At 34.5% G+C, this 23,680-nt stretch overlaps 1 protein-coding gene across 1 annotated transcript; it reads left to right on the top strand.

Moving 5' to 3' along the window:
• Positions 1–13,357: 13,357 nt before the first annotated feature.
• On the top strand, positions 13,358–14,312 carry LOC108782855 (uncharacterized). Its single transcript, XM_018551237.1, has 2 exons — positions 13,358–13,410; positions 13,945–14,312. Exons 1-2 carry the CDS (start codon positions 13,396–13,398, stop codon positions 14,227–14,229), a joined length of 300 nt encoding a protein of 99 aa, XP_018406739.1. The 5' UTR covers positions 13,358–13,395; the 3' UTR covers positions 14,230–14,312.
• Positions 14,313–23,680: the final 9,368 nt, after the last annotated feature.

Raw genomic sequence — 23,680 nt, 5'->3', positions numbered from 1 at the left:
ATAGAGCTCAACTTTGCCCTCAAACATACGAATCTGTGCAGTCCTCTGAGCGAAAATTCATATTTTTTTTTTTTTTATCTTTCGTATTTTATTGTTACATCTAATTTCGTCTTCCTCGACCTAATAGAGTTAAAGACGTCTCTGGAAATTTCGAAAGTGGTGAAGCGAAGGACAGAAGAGCCGTAAACGAAAGGGGGAAGATCTAGGCTGGTGTAAGAGTCGAGAGGGCGAGGAGTCAAAAGGGGGAGAAATCGGGACGACGGCGGCGCCAGAGGTATTTATACCGTGACGACCTTTGACGGCCGCGCCGACGACGTCTACGTTGACGTCGACGACGACGACGACGACGATCACAGCGAAGAAGACGACAACGACGTTCAATGAAGAGCCATCCGTCCAAGCAAATGTGGAAGGAGCAGGGCAGAGAACAGGAACTCGACACTCTAAATGTCATCGTAACATCGGCGCCACAGAGCAAACAATCTTTTGCTTTTCGAATGTTGAAGAAACTATGTTAATTTAATTCTCGGAAGAGCAATGTTTCTTCTTGATATCATCTTCAATATGATTTCATTTATTCGTACAGGAAAAAAATATTCAATATATACTGTAAGAATGAAAGTTTAAAATAAAATTCAACCATATAATGATTTTTGTGAGAAAAACTTAATGATAAAAACACTTAATAATAACAAAATTAATCGATTTCAAGAAGACGTAAAGAGAGACAAGTCGAGATAAGAAATTGATAAAAATAATCTCAATACAAACAATTACAATAAAAATACTATTGTATTGTTATAAATTAATATCTTGTCTGTAATTCGTTTCAATCTTCTGAAAAACAGCTGGTAATATATTCTCATAATACATATAAGTGTGAAGAGTATAATGTTACTCAGAGAATGTGGTGAAACTTTCGTAATTTCAAACTGTGTTCGACTTTCTTAGCATTTACCTCTGCAACGTAATTTTCAGCTTACCTCATTATGTCTTTACCTCCTGATGAGAAACCATTTAAGAAATTATTTACGTCATAAATTATCATCTTTAAATTATCGCTATTTTGAGTCATTCAGAACTGATATCAAACAAAAGGATTAAATAAAATTTATTAAAATTGTGGTTTAATATACATAATACATACAACAATACACAATTATTATCAATACATATCTTTCTATTATTATTTATTCATTTTATTTTCGTGCTGTTATTCCGTTGTATCATTTCACATTTATTTCATTTTAATCGTTTCATATTTACTCAAATTGTATCTTTAATTTATATAATATTTATATAATATATGATACATAAAGCTATTTATATAACACGGACGCGCGATGTGTTTATCTTGCGATAAATTTGATATAGAAAATTTATCGATGTCAAACTAATGAAACTAAACTTGATCATCATTATCACTCTAATTGCGATAGATTGTAATTAATCTTAATTAGCAACTGTTCGATATCCTGCAAAAACCCCGCTTTTTAAATCTTCTTCCTAAATCTCACGGATAAGCTAGCTGAAAACGAAAGAAGGACAACTGACTACTAAGGGGAAGGCGAGATTGCGTGCTTCGTTGGCGAAAGCTTCGATGCTTAATTGAAACTGTCGAGTAAGCAGGGTTCGTCACTTCTGCTTTCGAGCCCGTGACCCTGCCACCGTCCAAAGGCGTGACTTCCGGTGGTGACTACACTCTTCGGACAACTAACGACATCAACATGCTTGACATCTCTCCTCCAGTGTAAATGAAGGACAGAGAAATATCATTACCATAAATAACTTTGTACGATAATAAGTAGAAAAATAAATCAATAAGTGAATATAACACAAATAAAAGAAAGCAATCTTACATCGATACTATGACATGTTCGATCGAGACGGATCTTAACATCATTATTGAATTGACAATCAATGTAACTTACGATATTATTTCCAGTTTAAGTTTATATTTGCGTCTCCAGTCTGATAAACCAAATCGGCGATCAGTTTATAAAACTAAAAAATGTACTTAGAAATTTACATAAAAATGTTATTGAGCACTCTCGTCTCAGTTGAATATACTTCTCTTATTTAGATATATTATTCTTTAGTAGATAGTTTATTTTCTGGAGACGATATATATTATCTTCAACAATTTTTCAATACATATTATTGCGTCGAAAAATTTTATTTTTAACGATACTGAGCGAACTTTCTTTATTAATAATATATGTACTAGAGATTTAATTTCATAATCTGTGCATGATTTAATATCAAAGACAAAAATTTATGATTGTTCCGATTTTTATTGAAAAAAAATCTATTTTAAGTTAGTCAAAGAAGATATCAAAAGGAACGATCTTATTTTCAAGACAGCCACACAATATATTATTGACAGCTTCCCGAGAAACTCGATCGAAAAACTCGACTCCCACACGATTGACTTGTAACTTATGGGATTCTTCAAGTTCCGTCGCACTGAGCGGTATAAGAGCAAAACTGCGAAAGTTATTGACGCTTTATGAAAACGCTGACTGTATCGCGCGATGAAGAGAAGTTTACGATGACTAACTTTCCTAACACGGTGTAACAGGTGCTTCAGACTGACGTCGCAAAAGCATATCCACGATCGTTTGGTCGATCTACCGACCCGCTTAACTTTTATCCGACTCACCAACTTCAAGCCGATCGAATAAATAAAAAATTTAACAGACACGTAAGTGTGTATGTTTAATACATAGGTAATGTCAAAAAACTGCAGAACTTTGCTCTCTTGCCCGGTCATTGATTTTTACAATTACCATTTGTCTACAGTACATTCAAAATGAAAAAAAGATTAAAGTTTCAAATGAAAAGCTAAAATCTATAGTAATATACATATACTAAATTTAATAAATTTTATTTACGTTAATTAAATCTTATTTTTGATATGTAACTTTTTAATAGTTTAAAATGTTACCTATACTTATCTCTATGATAATATCTCTGTTCGTAAGTAAATATTAAATTTTTACGACATCGTATTTGTTTAATATTTTAAAATTTTGACTTTATTTTATTAATTTTTTAAATGTATGACAGTCTACTTAACATCTTTAAAATTACTATCTAATCCTATTTTTTTTTAACTATAATTTGATCTCAAGGAAAACAAAGCACAAAATATGAATAGTCCCATGCGGTGTCATCTTTTCAAACTTTTTCATATGTATAAATGGTTAATATATAAAGATCGAAGTCGTTTGGACGTTTTATCGTTTTCCAACGCTCGTTATTCAGCTCGAGGATAATCGAATAATTCGTCCGAGAGCGAGCTATTCTCGGTATATGTACATATATATCGATACCATTTCTCGTGCTGCCGGTATTATACTGCCTGCTCTTGCCGGCTAGCCTGTACATTTTGTCCCTTTCGGTCCGAGCTCATAAATTTTAGAACATTTTCCAATTCGCGACTACCGCTACACTGGAGTTCGACAAATGGTATTATATCCCACCGACCCGAAACTGTGCGTCTATCTACAGGACAGAATCTGGCGGAAATGATTATGATCGATTGTCCAATATCTCAGGATACCGTATATTCAGAGAACATCGAGATCATCTATAGAGAAAGTTTATATCTACTAAACTTCACAACTGTGTGTGTGTGTATGTGTGTATGTAGTGCAACAAAATATAAAATTCAGAGCACACATATGATTTAAAATAACATCTTTTGAAAAAAGAATGCAGATTTCTCATTTCTTTCGCGCTTTTGTCTCTTTTTTTAATTTCCTTTTAAAACAAGTTACGATATCTTATAAGATACATAAACGTAATAGATTGTGTACTTCCTGATCTTATCCGTCAGGAAGAAGTGAATCTTATCGGCATTTCCACCTTCAATTTTAGAAAAAGAAAGAACATCCAAGCTACCTCAACATTTTCTAAACCGATAGTGACAACTTCACAGGAATACGCGATGAATCTTATTAAGTTTTTAATAAAATTCAAGTGGAAGAATATTTAGAGTTATTACCATTATTTGTTAATTTTACCACTCCGGCCTCACCCGCAACGTCAAATCGCCAAGTATTTCTTATGATACGTTTCGGTCGTGCGAACACGTATAGAAGCCCCCATCCAGAAGGAGATCTTTCCGTGAGAAAACCATATCATCCCCAGGGACGTCGACGCTCTCAGATTTCAAAAGAGCTTTCTTCGAGGCTCTCAGCACAAGTCGGAGGGGAATAACGTTTTATAAGAAATAAATGTTCTCTGTTTCATCGTAACAGTTTTACTCTTTTCCTCTTACTATTCGATTGGTGACGTGACGTGCGTCGTTGCGAAGTATATATCGAAGAAGTTGCGCTTCCGCCGACGAATCACGCGTCTCCCATCCGCCGAAGAAATTATTTTTGGACACGTTGAATCGATGCCGACATATTTCGCGGTCCGCCGAAAATCCTGATGCCGCTTTCGAAGAAGACGAGTGTGTTTTGAGATGTGTCCGATAACGTCAGCGCGCCTCCCCCGTCTTCTATAATTGTTCGATGATTCTATCAGATTTGAAGTCTTTTTGACGCGCAAATACCACCCATTATTCATAGAAATTAAATACATATTCCTCTCATTTTTTTAAATAAAAATAATTAAATAGTCATGAATGTCAAAGCAGAAAAAATTAAATAATTGGATAAATTATTCATTCTTTTGTTTTATAATTTTACCTAATAATCTATTTAAAATCTACTAAAATCTGTGATATTTATTACATGTATCACCATTACGTCTATTATTAAAGTTTTTGGCAATTATAAATTTTTTATCTTCAAAACTAATAATTTATAGTATTGTTACTGAACACTCAATAATATACTATCGAAGAGATCACAAAATACATAAAAAAGATAAAAATGGATTGAGAAACAACGTATTATTAAAATCTTAAGCAGACAATTTTAATAATCTTTTTATTATAAGTATTAAGAATATCTAAAGATCTATATAAACTCTTGCACAATTAACGACATCTTGAAAATTTGGGATTAATACCAGCTGCAGCAAATCACAACGAACTCATGTGTCACGACAGTCAACGCTTCTAGTTCAGCTTATCAAGCTGTATGTTGACCGGATGATTTATCTACCGCAACTGAATCTCTCGTACGAGTACTTATCTCATTCCGCGTCGCTCGCCATCCCTTTCGGAATAACATTCGGTCGGAGATAGCAAGGGCGAACGAAGGTAGGAAACGTGGCTGGAAGAGAAGGCGGTGCGGGTGCCGGAGATGAAGGTGGAGGATAAAGTGCTGCGGCACATTGTTCCCTCATGGAATCCGGAGGTTCGTGCAATTATTTTCGAGCGGCTATCCGACGAACGGAAATCCACTCCGTCGTCGTGAAACAAAGTCCCCCTCTTTCTCTCGAAGGTTTCGAGGGCTGGCAAGAGATGGGACTGAGGGAGGACACACGCGGCAGAGGACCCTCTCGAGGCACGCAGTTTCCGGCGTTATCGATCCCGTCCTCCCGACCTCTGTCCTCTGTACGCACGTCGGCAGGCAGGACAGCCTCCTGTTTCTCCCCTGGAAACCGGAGAGATAGGGTTTCGGGACTACTCGCGAACCTTAAGCCGCGATTATTATGACTTTCACTTAACGCCACAATTTTCAGTCTTCTACCTTTTGCCGCCGCATTAGGCAATTGGATAATTCTTGTGATCGAAGTTATTTTATTTTTGGACTAATTGTAAGATAATACTTCTGAGTGTTTTCAGATCTGAGATTTATTCAATAGATTTTTCGATCGGAGAAGATATCTCTTAAAAGTGTGTAAGTTTTATTTTATAATTTCTCTCGTAATATATACTAATATAATACAAAATTTAAAAAAGAATCAGGGCTCAAATTAAATTATCTTTGAAAGGTAACTTGAAAGAAACTAAATAATAAGATATAAAATAAGATATATCAATACTCTCTTCCATTCGTATTATATAATAGTTTAAACTTACTTTGTTAAAATTTAACTTTTTATTAATATCATTTCAAGCTACAAATAATTATCCTAAATCCAATTTAAAATTACATTTAATTAATTATTTACCAATATAGAATGTTTTATTTTCTATTTGAATTTCTAAAACTTAATGAACTTAAGAGAAAATTGACTCCGAATTGACCAAAGAAAAATTCATCCGATAAAAGAGACATTCTAATACTCGAAGCGATTGTCCTTTATCCCACCATTTACTTGAGACAATGAAATATAGATGTTCCTATTCTGAGATACTCGTTCGGTGCTTATCTATAATGAATTTAAGTTATCCCCTGAGCGAAAATCGATCTGCTCATGGCGATCCGATTCGAATTGTAATTCGAGATCCGATACCGAAGCAGCAATCGGCTAACCAAGGGATCAACGCCATTCGACTTCCCATTTGATCGGGAAAGCTATTGCGGATTCCGGTCGCGCAAATATGCACGGAAATCAAATATCGGTCGTCGTCGTCGTCGTCGTTTGCAATAAGTTGACTCTTTCAACATTTATTTAAAAAACTTTCAACCTAGCTAGCTGGTTGAAATCGATCGGATGAATCGTTTCATCCTAAATGCATGGATTATTATTCATAGACTCTTCTCATCTACGATAATTCCTGAGCATCGCAAACTTTCAGATTCAATCTACCTAGATCAGTCGATTATAAAATTTTGTATCAAATTTTTATAATACAAATTTGGAGATATTTTTTATGAAAAATTTCAACAATATTTGTCACGTAAGTATGTAATTAATGTTACATTTACCGTAATATTATATGTGTTTATACACAGCTATATTTCATACATATTAATATAACATCATCTTTCCAAAACAATTTTTCGTCCAACGAAATTTATTCCTTTTGATTAATGAAATATACATCTATTCACTTAAAATTGTACCATTTACTAAAAAAAAAAACATCAAAATTTTATAAGGACGGATGTCACTTATAATTATTCCTAAAAAGCTACAACGATTTTTTCTTTTGCGCGAAAAGAAATGTGTAGGACAGAATTAAAACATGCTCGTGCGCAGTATATGGTAATAGGCATCAGAATAGATTCCTTTCAGGCTCTTGCATTTTCCGCTTGCCTGAAAGAACAAAAACAAAGCACAACGACTTTGCAAAAACGACGACAACAAAGGGACACAACCATTCGAGGAGGATCGACGTGCGTCGACTGCTACTAGTTGAAAGAGAAAAACGAGGAGAAAAAGAAAATGAGAAAGAGAGAGATAAATGCGAAGCAAAAGGATACAGCGGCAGAAAGAAGCGTGGAGATCCGAGGATAAGACAATGCGTCATGTGAAAACAAAAGTGGAATGATATAGTAGTAACTTATGATAATAATAACAAGAGATCGTAAAAGAACTAGGAAACAATGTTGCTTGCTATTTTGCCGATTCTCTCTCTCTCTCTCTCTCTCTCTCTCTCTCTCTCTATTGTACATAGCGTGTGACTTCGCGTTGGACGTTCTTCCTCTTTTTCTATTTTGGTCCAAGAATACTCCGATATCATCCTAACATCTTTGCGACTCCCTGTCCGGAATACTGTGTACATGTATTCGTCCGACGAAACACACACGCGTTTGCATCGGAAGTTTACACGAGCTATGTATGTTGTAACGAGTATGACATCGTAGACAGTAGACAACGTGTATAGTAGTGGTATTACGTATACGAATTGCGACGACACGGCATCAGGGACACCGAGCTGCTTATGGGGTCGAATCGCTACTGGAATTTCAAAGAGCGACTAGAGAGAAGAACGAACCAGAGAAATGGAGGCGGAAAATGACGGATGTCGCCTAGGCAATTACGAGAACTCTTTTATCATGAAAAACCGGAAAAAAATATAAAAAAATAAATTTCACCTTTATTTCTATTAATTTATATTATTTTCTTTGTGATCTGCGAAATTTATCCTGCAAACGAAAAATTAAAGAAAAATTAATAAGCTCTCTCTACAGAATTTTTTCCGTATTCAAAAGATTAAATTCTTAATTTGTCATCCCAGAAAAAAGAAATTTAAAATTCTCTCTTTCAGGAAATAAATTAAACAAAAAATTTTTTTAAAAGAATTTTATAATGAATATTTTTTCATGTCTATACCACTTTTTAAAAGATCTCGACGAATTTCTTCTTTTCGAATTATTTCTCTTTTTCAAAGTATATGGAAGGAAATCGTTTAAATCGATATTTCAGATACAGAAATCTCTTTGCGTCTGGAAAAAACACGAGAGAGATTCTTTGCTCGTCTCGACAGACGAAATGGTAGGTTTACGCTCGTTTTAGAGTCCTTTTTATCTTCGGTTTACGAAGTGAGCTTGTCGAATAGCCAATCACGAGAATCCTATGGGAAAGAAGCGAAATAACTGGCGCAATCGACGGATTTTTCTCTCCAGCCAAGATATCGTCGTTTTACATGCATGCATAAAAAACTGTCATCTTTATGAAACTGTCGTCGCGCACAAGTTGGTATGTAAAAAAATACTGTTAATAATATTATAAATTAATTTTTATTAGATATATAATTTTAATTTATTATTAAATTACACCAATTTTATACTAATTAAATAAAACACCTTTCAGAGAGATCTCCGTTATTGGCATACAAATTTTACAAAATAGAAAGTAACTATAATGTACTTTTTTTTTATTTAAAATACTACGAGTTTTAGAGTTTCTGTTAAATTTTTCTGATATTATATTTTATTCGTAAAAATGGTTGAAATCAAATAAAGCCGAGATTAAAGTTAAAAATGAACATCTATTCGCGCTACTCAATTTCATTTTCAGTATTGTGCCTTTATCTCGTAAAATATAACGAGCCGGCTAAATAGAGTTCTAAGCAATAAATATAAATAAAATCGCGATAATCTTGCCGTTGCCACTGGCGAATACTCCGACAAAGATTATTCTTTTTAGCATCCGGGTCGACGAAGCGACTCGGTATGCTAATACCGACGAGACGCGGATAAAAATGCGGCTGGCAATCAGCGTTTATATGAAAAACACTTCTCCGACACCCCTCCGACATCCACCCTGACAAACCATCCCCGACCGATGTCGTCGCTTTGCGATTCCGCGATATTACTCGAATCTTGCCATCGCGAGCCAACAAGTCGCTCTCTTCTCTTCTTAGCTTTTTTTCATCGTCGACTCGAGAGCGGAAAATAACTGGAACTTTGGACGGATAATGCGACACGCCCGCACCCTCTTTCGCCGTCTTTCGCCTCGCGAAAGACTTCTCTGCGGATTTTCTGAAAATCTTCTTTATTCGTATGCGAGTGTCAGCTTTCTTAAAATGAGCGAGATAACAAAAGTAATGGCTTATAACTAAAACGCTATCTAATGTAATGACAAACCGGCAATTTTATTTCTTGTTGTAGTTGAATGTTATTTGAACATATCTAATTTAATATAGAATATGTATAATTTCTTGTCAAAAAATCGGGGTATGTTAAGTTAGCACCCCAACTATAGTACTCAGGAGTTCTGATTAGAGTTCCCACTTCCTTTTGACGAGACGAAGAGTTCCCTATAGTTAATAACAAGAGTTCCGCTCAATAAACATTTTTTTTACATTTTTTAAAAATGGGGTGCTAACTTTTTATCGAATTTCGAGGTGGAATAGTTCTGAGCGATTTAATAGCTTCAATTTGCGATTGCCTAGAGTTCCTGATATGTAAAAAAAATTTTCCAATAATAAAAAAAAAATTAAAAATTTTTGAAAAATTAATTTTTAGATAAAATAGTTCTGATGATAATTCCTGCTTCTTTTTGACGATACGAAGAGTTCTCTATGATTTTTAATGACATATGCGCTTAATAATCATTTTTTAATAATTTTTTAAAAATGGGGTGCTAACTTTTTAACGAAATTCAAGGTCGCATAGTTCTGATCAGCTTAACAGAACTATTTTGTGAATACCTAGAGTTCTTGATACATAAAAAACATTTTTGAAATATAATAAAGTTTAAAAAAAATAGTGGAAATCTTTGAAAATTTTTTTGAGAGTACCGAGTAGTTCTGAGTAGTGTTTCTTATAGTATTCGATGAGTTCTATCGAAAACTGTAAGGTGAAAAAGCGATTGGACCAACGGTTTGCAAGATACAGCGACATTTGTCAGAAGATCAACAATTTTTAGAGTATATCTCGGAAACCATTGGTCCAATCGCTTTGAGCCCTGATACTTTTCGACAGAACTCGCCGAGAACTGTCCAGAACTCCGAACAGAACTACTCGGTACTCCCAAAAAATTTTCCGACGTGGGACTTGGAAAAAAATTTATGATAAAAAATTTTTTGGGAGTACCGAGTAGTTCTGATCGGAGTTCTGGACAGTTCTCGGCGAGTTCTGTCGAAAAGTATCAGGGCTCAAAGCGATTGGACCAATGGTTTCCGAGATATACTCTAAAAATTGTTGATCTTCTGACAAATGTCGCTGTATCTTACAAACCGTTGGTCCAATCGCTTTTTCACCTTACAGTTTTCGATAGAACTCGTCGAGTACTATAAGAAACGCTACTCAGAACTACTCGGTACTCTCAAAAAAATTTTCAAAGATTTCTACTATTTTTTTTAAACTTTATTATTCTTCAAAAATGTTTTTTATGTATCAAGAACTCTAGGTATTCACAAAATAGTTCTGTTAAGCTGATCAGAACTATGCGACCTTGAATTTCGTTAAAAAGTTAGCACCCCATTTTTAAAAAATTATTAAAAAATGATTATTAAGCGCATATGTCATTAAAAATCATAGAGAACTCTTCGTATCGTCAAAAAGAAGCAGGAATTATCATCAGAACTATTGTATCTAAAAATTAATTTTTCAAAAATTTTTAATTTTTTTTTTATTATTGGAAAATTTTTTTTACATATCAGGAACTCTAGGCAATCGCAAATTGAAGCTATTAAGCCGCTCAGAACTATTCCACCTCGAAATTCGATAAAAAGTTAGTACCCCATTTTTAAAAAATGTAAAAAAAATGTTTATTGAGCGGAACTCTTGTTATTAACTATAAGGAACTCTTCGTTTCGTCAAAAGGAAGTGGAAACTCTAATCAGAACTCCTGAGTACTATAGTTGGGGTGCTAACTTAACATACCCAAAAAATCGAAGCTTTTATGTTAAATTCCAATAATTCCAAATCTTTCAATTATTAAATGTAACGTTAAATAAACATTTAAATAATTATGTAATTTGTAAAATATCTTAGATATCAGCAAAAATTCTTGCTTTCTTAAAAACCATTATTTTTTTTATAAAAAGATTAATAATAATTGTTCAAGCAAGAATGTTATTTGATAAATAAAATAATGTATAATAAAATATATATAAAACGACGTCGCCGAGATGTTAAGTTAAAGCGTCGAAAGGAGATCAACGATAATGATGCACAATTTCGGCGCTACCACGCTAGCGTTGTTTCACGCAAGACACAATGAAACCGGTTGCAGCGAGACCTTCATGAAAAATTGACCTCCGGTACTGAAAAGAGCGTAACACCGTGTTTCCAGCGCGATAAGTGGACCTGAATAAAATATGATTAACGACGGACTGTTACTCTTGTGCCAAGACTGCAGCTACTGTGTCGGGAGAGGCATGTATCGCGTGTGCTTTTCGTCTCTCGCTTTAACATTGTCGTATGAAACAATTTCGGACGGTAAATCATGCCAAGAATTCCATAGAATTCTTACGTCTGTGACCGCACGCTAACAAAATATATTTTAATGACAAATTCTTTAAACTCGGAGAGATGATCCCCTCTGAATATATTATACATTTAATAAATAATTACCAACCAAAAATAGATATCATCTCTTTATTTCCGACACTAATTATCCTGACAATTGAATTTAAATTACCTATATTTATTAATTGCAATAAAATTTGCATTAACTTTAAGTAATGAATGCGATTTATCTTCAAGTCGATAAATTAAACTTCACGTTAAATTTTCGTTAAAAAATCCAATTTAAATTAATCCGTCCTGAAATTAATCCTGAAATTAATCCATTCTGAACGAATCTATCGTCAAGTATATTGTCTCTGCGAGCATTATAGAGAATTCCGCTTCCGATAAATGATCGCGAATTAACATGGTTAGCTCGCCGTACGAGCCAAGCCGAGAAATCTAACCGGCAAATTGGATTCTATTGGATTCGCGATTTTCAGGCGCCATTAGCAATGCTCGGCCCTGTGGGAAACTGCACTCGGCCTGCTCAATGGCGCAGGGACCATTTGGGCTCCGTGGCCGCGAACGGAGTCCAATCGAGTACAAGGCTAGAATAGCTAAATCGTAACCGCATCGTGAAAATTGCCATGACGACAATCGTATAGAATATAAATTAAGAATATATCGACAGTTTTATATCGATAAATATCAACATTATTCTTTGCGAAAATTCGCAATCGTTATCAATTGTAAATTTTGCATTCTCTTTCTCTCTCTTTCTTGCTTTAATATTAAAAATACCTATATTCAATTGAGCATATTTTGTTTAGAGAATCAAAAATATCTTCAATTAAAGATTGACAAAAAAATATTTCCAAAGTTTGGGCGAATTTCAGCACTACAGAAGCCAAACCGATCGACTTAATTTTAAGTAATTAAAAAAATTTTTAATAGCAAAGCACACATATAATAAGTTTATTGAATCTACTTTTTATTTAATATGTGAAAAAAACGGTTTTTCTAAATCTACAAATTTAATTGGATACTGATTTAAATATTGAAAATAATTATGTAAGAAATTCAAGCATGACGACGACTGCGATAATGTTGCAAAAAGTTTTGACATTTTAGCAATCAGTTGTCTTACACAATTATTTTGATAGTTTCATATTCAACAAAATTATTTTCAGATTTGTATCTATACCTATAAAATTTTTAGATATTTCAGCAAAATGGTCGTTTCTATCTAGAATCCATCAGTTTAGCTCTCGAGAATCTTATTTGCCTTCGAATACATTATTTATATTTTGATTCTACTGAAATGTCAACAACTCAGTGTTATTCAAGCTTGAGATAGTACGAAGGTATCACAAGAATTCCTAAACGCGACTAAATCGACTGCAGGCGGCGGAACTTCAAAAAATTCTTACGTCTCCGTTTGGACGGCAGCCAAGGACGGGTTGCTCAACTTCAATGCTCGCATCTACATTCTCGATGGTACTCTCCATCTCCCTCCGTACTGACGTACAATGTCACCAGAACAATAATTGCTATGCGTGATTACACCAGTCGAAAACGATATTCGCAAGTCGATGCACGTACATTCAGCATGTATAAAAGTACACCACCCCGAGAGCATGAGCATCAATCGATCTTCGATCTTCGAGCTCTCCGAGGCTTTCCTGAACAACAAGCAAACATGAAATACTTCACCGTGAGTAAAACAATTGTATTTCTGTTTAATATTGAAACTGAACTAATAATATAACAGCTGTATACGAATACCAAGAATTGTCGAAATTCTTAATCTTTGATTTTTGAACAGTAACATTTTACGATATTATTCGCTCGATTCTAACAGAAAGAAATATCAAATCGAAATTAAGAAAGTTGCTATAATCAAATATCACATCCTTATTCTAAAACAAAAAGATTTTCCTTATTTTATGGTATCTTCAAGAACAATTTAAAAAACTGGAACTTTAACTCTGTGTCTTTTTTTTTAGCACAAGTAAAATTTTATTCCCCTTCAAAATAAACAAAGCAGAATTCGATTCTCTTTCCTAAAATATTTTGTTAAACAATTATTTAATAATGTAATACAGGGATATTAAAAAGTAAAAATATGGTCGCAGACGGAGGATTAATAATCCTAAGTCTCTTTTAATTTCGCGTGTTCTTTTAAAGAGTACCTACATTGGAAGCTTTTTAACTGACACGCCTTTATACTTCTCTTTGACGTCCACAGGCTATCGCCCTGTTCGCCCTGGTGGCCATTGCAGCCCTCACGGAAGCGAAACCCACCGGGGTGGAGTCCATCGAACCGGCGCGGGCCGAGTCCACTTCGCCGGAAGCAGCCAGGAACAAGCGAGGATTGTTGCTGAGCGCGGCTTATACGGCGCCGCTCACTTACAGTGCATACACCGCACCGGCCGTGGCGTACTCCGCATACAGCTACCCCTATGCGTACACGGCCTATTCAAGCTACCCCTATTACGCCGCTGCCTATAGCGCACCCTATTACTTGGCCTAGATACGCGACCACATGAGCCCGAGGGAATACGTCAAATTACCGACCAGCTTCTCTGATTTCGACGATGACAACCGCCAACTCGACCAACCACACGAGGAGAATATTCAAGACGCGATCACGTAAGACAGTTTTCGATCAATCTCTTAAGCAGAATATCTATTACATCGAATGAATTCTACTTTCATCAAGAAAAGTGTTTGGTTCGTCCATAAGTGAAACAGGTTATGTACTATTTACTTGGATTCGATTCTTGAAAAGGATTCTGTTTTACGAGATATGTACTTCACTCGAGTTACGTTGGTTCTCCGGAAAATTATTCAAGATTCATAGAGGCATGCCAAAAAAATATAAGTGTGACATAAATAGTCAATTCGTATGCATGGTAGAGATTCTAAGAGGATCGCAAATGAACAGGAAGCGAACCATATTGAGAACCGGGCCTTATTCGAGTGAGGTTACGTTCACTTTCGTTATCGGTAACACCTCTCGCACAGTTGTCCAGTGACTATGTTATTCACTCTCTAAAGAAAATACTCGTGTTGTTTATACGGTCTAGTTGAAGAACACTTATTACACTTATCACCATATGCACACATATACATCTCTTATTAAGTACTCCATGTATTTACTCCATGAAAACAAATAAAACGGACCGTCCACCACTTGGATTTGCACAAAGAGATTCTATTCGCGCAACGCGATATTACTATTGAACTTCATTATGTAAAATGTGAGAAAAGATCATTGATGAAGCGTTGTCAAAGAAAAAAAACATCTCTTTGCGCACATACACGTACAATGCATTTATAAACTATATAATTCAGTAATAATGTGTCGCAATTATATTACCAAATGCAATGTATTCTCTTATTTCGTTTAAATATTATATTTGTATAAATCTGAATTTTCACGAGAAGAATATTCGCAGCGTGATTCTGTATAATATATCTCATTACATAAAAAATATTAACAAAAAAAAAAATTGACGAAACGTTGCTAATTCTTCTTCGTGTTTATTTCTTGTATAAGACATCTATTGTATATTCATAAATCATGTAAATCATTGCAGAAAAAATATATAACGCACAACACAACAATTCTCTCTCACAATATTTTTCTATTTCCTATCACCTCGTAAAACTTATCTGTAAAACCAACGACGTAGTTTTCGACAAATATAAATTCAACTTTTTCTCTGATATAAAAATTTGGGGTAAAAGATGTGATTCATATTTAATAGAGGGTCTTGATATATTTTTAACTTTATTCACTTTAAAAGAAGTTAATTCCCAACCATTTTTTTCATACAGAAAGAATTTTAATGGAAACATATTTATAAAAGCAAAATATTTAATGTGTTAAGTAGTTTATTAAAATTTATTAAAGTTAGTCAAGCTGTGTGAAATTTCAAGGTGTGGAAGATCGGCGTCGGAAAAATATCTCGCTTGACCTAGATATTGTGAGATGTTACTCTCATAGACAGATAGAACTGTGCCTTCGCCAACGACGACAAATGCATATTTAAATCCATGTCTTTAATAAGAATTTAGAGACACTTGCAAAGAGAATATAACGCGGAAAACTGTAGGAAAAATTCCTGGTAAGATCTCGGAAATAAAGATTGATACTATTTTGAAAAATATAAAAATATCTCGTTTTTTGTTATCTTATCTAACTTATCTCTTATCTTCAATAAGTATAAAAAAAAAACATTTCGTTGTAAGTTTCTTTAATTTTATGATTTTGTTTTTAATATTCGTCAATTCCTTCTACACAAGTTTTCCTACATCTTACTTCCATTTACTAATTCTTTAGTAATTCCATTTACTATTTATTTTAATTAATTGCGTTTTTATATAATATTTTTAAGTATTTGTGATAATAATAATATCAATACTTAAGCGTTCTACATAACTACATACTTTTATAATTCAAAATATCTTTTTCAGATTTATTGTATATCAAACTAAATTTTTTAAATGCTTCAGCAAAACCGTTCTTCCTAAATCAATTTATTTAAACTAATTGAGATTGTAATAATTTAAAAAAATCTTAAAAATGAATCCTTTTAATAAAATAAAAACTAATATATTTTAGAAAAACCAATTTTTTCAGCGGAAAGGATTTTAAAATATTTAATAGCCTAAAAAGCTGACGCCCACATAAATTACAGCCTATCCAACTTAACGATGGAAGCACCTCCGTTGCTTCACGATGATGAATCAACGATAACGGGTAACCATAACGATCGAAAAATCATAACGGCGATTTCAGCAGAGGAAAAGCGATAATAAAATTGGCACGGGATGCACATCGAATAAAATATATCGATTGAAAGTGCACTCTGCTGTCTGTCAGGAAGACAAGGGAAAGGGTTCATAGCCGCAGCCTCGACAACTCGGGCGTGGAAAAACTTTTAATTGCTTCGTTTAATTGCCAACGTTAACCGTTTCGCGTGGTAATTAAGTTGAGTCGCGCGACACATCTGTCGTCGTCCTGGTGTGCTGAATTATACTAGGATTATTTCGTGAGGCGAGAAATAAAAGATTCTGCAATTTCACGCTAGTCTTTTATCATCGAAAAAAGAAATAAGCATAAAATATTTGAAGAAGTTGAACCGAGAGTTGAACATTCCAATACTTTTTCACGTACTTTTAAATCAGCTTTTTTTCGAAAGACGAATGCATTATGCAGCAATAAAAAACTTTTTAAAAATATATACATTAAAATAATTAAAATTAATTAAATGCCATTAAAATTCTGACAGAATGCGAAAGTTTATAAATAAAATTGACATTATTTAACACACAGTTTCCAATCTTATGACACCGATTCACCGAGCCAATTTAATTCATTATCATAAATTAATCAGTTGCACTGTCGCACTTTGCGGAAATGTCTAATCAAACCTGAAATAAATCAAATAACCGTCGAAATAATTTTATCGGCGAATCTCGTTAAAATTCCAGTAACTGTATTCGCAAATATGTTCACCACATTCGAAGTGAAATGCGAATTTCACATGCAACGTGTCGCATACATGTGTCAATGAAACTACCAAAAAGTTCGCGTGTGTTTCGAACAAACGAATTTCGCAGCGATTGCTACGTTGGCTCTCCTATTCCTGGCTATGTTATACAATGCTCGCTAACAAATATATTTTACGAACGGAAAGATATTTGATATTTACAAAAAAATTAAAACCTTTTTTTAATTAACATCTTTTTTTAATAGATAAAAACATTTTTATTATTGAACGTCACATATTTCTGTGATTGCTTTAATTCTGGCATCAAATATCTGAAAAACTATTTTTTTTCTTCAGATTCTATTAAAATTAAAATTCATTCAAAGAACAAGATTTTGTTTTCGGTTTGCATTTCTGAAGCAACTTCAAGACGCCTTCTTCTTTAGTCGATCTCAGGTTCGCGTAATATTTTCGTTCAACGAGTATTATTTCAGGAATCACCAGGGAATACCGCCACGTGCAACGAACGCCTATTTTATCGAACGCCTTGTATATAGCTGGTGCAGGCAACGAACGCACGCGCGTAATCCCGGGATTTGAAGCCCCGTACTAGTGCGGTTACCGAACCGAAACGACCGGCGCATACTAATGGGCCCTCTCCCGAAACGTCGGGCGCACGTCTCGCGTTGTCTCGCGTGGCCGTGCCGTAGTTTCCAGTCTGGTAGCGGTATTAATTGCCACAACGTCGAGCCCGAGCGAAAATTGGTCGGGAGTTTCCCGGCATCGCGATGTCGGCCGGTGCAACGACGCACTTGTGACAACTTTGTTTCACAAAAGTAATCCATTCTCATTCTCGTGTCTCTGGTGCTGCTGTATGACCACTAAAATCTAAATGCGACTGCAATTACGAAGTATTATAATAATAATCGAAAGTCTAATTCTAAAATTGGAAAGGAGAGAAATCGGATTGTGGTCGCGAAAGAAATAGATGCAATTTTATGATGTCTTTTATTGCATTTAATTCTTTCAGACGAATAGCTCAATCGTCTGTTTGTACGATTGCTATACGCAAGATATGTACCAATACAGATATTTTTCAAATTTTTACGTGAAATATGGAGACCCAAAAGAATCTCTGGATATATCGAAACGTTTTGAATATATGGCCCTTATATTTTCCACGAAATGGGATGTAATAAATCATTTCCCTCCTGTAACCTGTAACATACTACTAAATTTTCTTTCGAAATGCGTTAATCTCGTTATTTATTTTCTATACCTCGTGAAAAACCATGAGTTTTCCGTCTCTTATTGCATTTTCGTATAAAATATACATAAATGCAGAAACGTTAAGGACGACGCAGATTATTCGGTATCTCTGCAGATAGAAACGCAACTGGCAACGTAAACGAATGTGTGCAATATGCAACGTATAATCACCGCAATAGCTGTAACTCACCTAAATGTAACATAAAGTGTCCCTGATAAGCGTACGAGAGTTGGAGCCAACTTCACACGAGTCCAAAATAATTCTTTCCATGTAAGTATTAATCATTTTCCAAACTGATCTCACGCACATGTATACATTTGTATCGATCGGTCCTCATAAAAATACAATGTGTTTTTATTAAATAATTAATTTTTTACAAAAATAATCACTCAACGACAAAAATTAATAATTAATCATAAAATAATATCAGCGCATTAAATATCTGAGCAAGTCTTTAATTTAATTTCAAAATCGTCTTTATGAGATACTAATAAATTCGTCGGGCTTTTCTTAATTAAATACGAATTCGCAGACGAACAATATCCCTCGACAACACCGGGGCTTTGCATTGCAAATCACGGTTTCCTACAAATCTCGAAATCTGCATAAGTATAAAAATAACGAGGGGCAATGGCTGGGCTCATGTGAATCCCGAGATGCTCTGCAGAAAGGGGTCGATAATACTCGTCGCGAAATTTAGATTCGTCGAGATAAACTCGCCCAGATTTCCAACCTTCCGCAGCTCGCTCAGGCGTTAATTACACTCCAATAAAAGTGGAGTGCTCTCTCGCAGTCAATATTTCGAACAGTTTTATTTACCATCTGTGGCGATTAATCTATGGTTCTCAAGGCAACTTTGTCTCTATAGTTCTATGCGAAACAATTATTCTAAAAAAATTAAGGCAAGTAACAAAAGATGGTAATTTACTATCTCGTATAAGATACATTACTGCATCGATGATGTGTGTTGTATTCGTTCATAAATATTCTTAAGATACTTTAACAAAAAAATCTGTTAGATTCAAAATTTTATACATGTATAAGAACATATACACGGAAAGAATAGTTTTATTAAAATATCTAAAAGTTTAACTAAATGCAAATCTTAAAAATAATTTTGTTAAATTATTAAAATAATTATGTAGAAAACACAATATTGCAAAGAGTTTTGACATTCTAGCAATTAGCTTGAGAGTCCAATTATTTTAATGCTTTAACAATATCATTTTCCGATCTGTAGCTTAATTATAGATGTACTTCAGCAAAATTGTTTTTTCCGTACATTTATTTGCAAATATAAAAAAAAAAAACAAAACATCTTCTCGAAGATAGATATTTTTTAAACGATATTTTTTTCTCTAACTTATACTCTCCTCAGGACTCTAGGTCGACTTAACCAGAACATTCAATACATGAAAGAAGGCTATCGACACGGATATATAAACAGTCGTAAAAGGGTAACACACGTTACGGAAATAAAGCGCGCAGATACAATGAAACGCAGGCGCAATTATTTCTCGGCCATAAAGAGAATTATGGCGCGCTGCATATTGCCAAAGGGATAGGAAAGGGTGAGCGGGAGCAGGCGAAAATACAACCAGCGTCCGATGGGAAATGAACGGCGACCACATTTCGCCCGACATTCGGTCGAAAGCCTGCTTAATTTCCGTGTAATGGAGGACAATTAATTTCTTATACTTGAAATAAAAAATAGCCGCGTGCGTTCTTGAATTATATACACAATGTTTGGAAGCATTTAGAGAGAGTACGAAAATTAAAAATTTAATATCTCCGATTCTTTGATTTATTAAATAAACGTTAAATAAAAGAAATATCCATTAATAAAGAAAAAATTATATGTATAGAAAAAAAATAGGAATAGTTTATGTATATTATAAAGTTTTGCTTATACTGTTCCATAGGAATATCATTTTGCTGTTTCACAGAAATATCATTTCTACTTAATATTCGCTTCAAATACTTGCTACCAATATCACTCGACCCTTCCCAGAGGTTTTTCAAGGGACACAGCTCAGAGAAAGTCTTCGATCGCGCATAAATCACACAAATTCACCGAGAACCCTCAAAGTTACACGTCTCACTGAAGTTTCCTTTCACGGAGGGAGCTTCAACATGGTGCGAAAATACGTGGAAATTTTTCGTAGTCAATTACAGGTCGACATCCGAAATAGGATATCGCGCGCCCAACGATAAAGTGACAGCTGTCGAAGTCTCGTCGTTGCGATTTAGCCGTAATGGAACGTCTCTCTCCGTCGAAACGACGAGTTCCATTCCGATCTCTCAGCACGACACGTGCTCTATGATTTTCGTGTAAAAACTCCGCGTGGTAATAGCAACTGGCTGATCGATTTTGCGACGGAAATAAGCGATGTCGCGACACAGCTCGATACCGACGACGACGATTTGGCACGAATTTATTTTCGTACGGGGATGCAACGCCGATCGAATCAATAAAAGAGCATACGATGCGCAGAGGCCGCGCGACCTATTCCAAATCGACATGAACCAATTTCTGCGGGAAGCACAAACTCGAACGGAAGAGGCGAAAATAGAGGACACGAGTCGCTCAGTTCGTATCACAAAAATCGATGCATTTACTAAAGGCGAAATGAGTATAAAAATTACGTCGCATTTAGAATAATTAAAAATTATATATGTCATATATATCATGATATCTATTGTTATTATGTAACTTCAAAAAGGAATTTTATACGATGAGCCAAAAAAGACTATCCTTACTAATTATTTTTTAAAAAACTATGCAGACGATATAATTTAAACTTTTTACAATGAATGTCCAGAGTTTATGAAAACTGTGAAACTTGCATAAACATTTTATAACTACTACAATTTTCATAATTTTTAGTTGTGAAAATTACCAAAATTACAGATAAAATATGTATTATATGCATAAAGTTTAAATAAAGCGTCTGCATAGTTTTCGAACAAAATTCATAAAAATAGTCTTTCCGATTAGCTATTTAAACGATAATTCCCATTAAGCATAATTCGTGGGAAATCATCTTCTTTCTCAACTATTGTACTTCAAAAGTTATAAACTGTTTTATATTTCCATTGAAGAAAGATCAAACTAATCAAAGAAATTTAATTAAAATTGATACCATTTGCTACACTTTTTTAACGTGGTAATTCAAACTCTTGAGAGTTTAATCACCACGATTGATTAAAGAGCGCATGTTACTTTTCTGAAAGATAAAAAGAAATCCTGTGATTCTGATAAAAATCTTTGTTAGAAAGATATTAAAAAAGATTTTTAGCAAAGAGAGAGATATCCTTACGGTAAAGTGTAAAAATTAATTACCTCCTTGTAACTTGATCCAATAATTGCAGTTAAGAGTGAAATCTTGTAGAGTGTGATAAAATACATACCTGAAACAAAGAAAAATATTCTTGTTAATAATGAAAGCTTTAAAATAACAGATTCACGCAAATTGAAACGCATACGATCTTCAATATAACTATATTATTGCTAATGTAACATACGTACACACACGTTCAAGTATTAATTATATATACGACAGACGAATTATTCAAAACAGAGACTACTAAAATATAATTTACTTAAAAATTATTTTTTACATTAAACAAAATAAAATACATTGTTTTTAAGACATTTTAAATTGATATTCATTTAATAATCATAAAATTAATTTAGTTCGTTAGTCAATTAAAAAATTTTATTTGTAGTTTAGTATGAAATTACATATTAAATAAAATTGAACAAAAGTATCAATAATGGAGAATGTATAATTAAATACGACAAACGACAACTCCTTTTATCTCCTTATGTGGAGCATAGGACGTCTATAGACCTCTTTTGTCCGAGGCCTATATTCGTTTCTCGAATCAGATTGTTTTTCGGATTTGTGGGTGATTGGTCCACAGAAATAATTAAATACATATCAGATTAAAAATCTCTCTTTCATGAATTGATTTAATAAATGTCTCAATAGTCGATAATAACTCTTTTTACAACAATTAAAAACTTTCTCTAGTTCAGTAATATTGCGAAAAAGAATAGTATTGTGCAAACACAAAATTGAAATGTTCTACGTCACAACTCAGATTAATTTAAATTACATTTAATTTCCCCTCTTCAATCATCCCCATATTTTCCAGAAGGGTATAACGGATTGGTACGGTGCCTTTGATTAACGCTATGACTTCATGTTTCATCGGCGAACACATCGTCGTTATTAGCGTATTCGATCATAAGGGGGGCAATTTTCAGAGTCGAAAGGCGCGGTCGAAGGAAATCGATCAGGCCGGTCGACCGCCGATGTCAAAACGCGGGACCGCCTGCAATTTCTCACCCCAAAGGAGCGCGATCGAACGAAGGGTTAAGGGTGAAAAAAAGAGGCAGGGCTTTCGTCGGTGCGCGAAGAAAAAGGAACGGGAGAACGTGCGAGGGAGAAGGGATTGAGAAAAGGGCGAGCAGCAACTTCACGAAATTCGGCAGAGGAGAGCGCGGCGACGAGGAACTTCCGTCATAAATCAAACGACCCTCCTGCGAATTTCGCGGGGATGGCCCGTTTCCCTTGACTTTCGAGAGAAAGGGACACTGAAAGGAAGTGAGACAGAGAACGTTTCTCGCTTTTTCCCGGGCGCGCAAATCGGCGCGTTACGAGCTTGCGAGGGCAAATCGATAAAGGCCTACGCTAGACATTGCTCGAATTCCACAAATATCGCGTTTTCAGGCGCGTGAAATTTGGAGTCAATTAAACGGAACTCTCGGTACACATAACTCGATATCGAGAGACATTCGTTCATATAAGAAGTTTATTTCGAATTTGTATTAAAATTAAAGTTTGTGTATACGACACACGTCGCAATATGTAAACATACAACGTGTGATAGAGAAGCAACATTGAATACTATACAAAAATATTTCAATATGAAATATTTCAAATATTAAAAGTTACTATTCAAATGTTTCACATCATAAGACCCTGATCAAAAAATAGCTCAAAATATCGTAGCTGAAGTCAATCATTCGACAGTGTAGCGTGTAGAAAAGTCGGCTGCGTAATTTGATGCAAGAATAAACCTTTATCCACATGACTATAAATGTAAAACAAAAACGAACACGTCTACGGCAGAAATGTCATGAATATGAAAATTTACGTTTCTCGCGTTTACGAAGAAATATTCATCAGGCACTCCGACACAGA

This window comes from Cyphomyrmex costatus, unplaced genomic scaffold (assembly GCF_001594065.2).
Source record: "Cyphomyrmex costatus isolate MS0001 unplaced genomic scaffold, Ccosl1.0 scaffold135, whole genome shotgun sequence".
NCBI lineage: Eukaryota > Metazoa > Arthropoda > Insecta > Hymenoptera > Formicidae > Cyphomyrmex > Cyphomyrmex costatus.
This window is presented reverse-complemented; position numbering and strand designations above follow the sequence as displayed.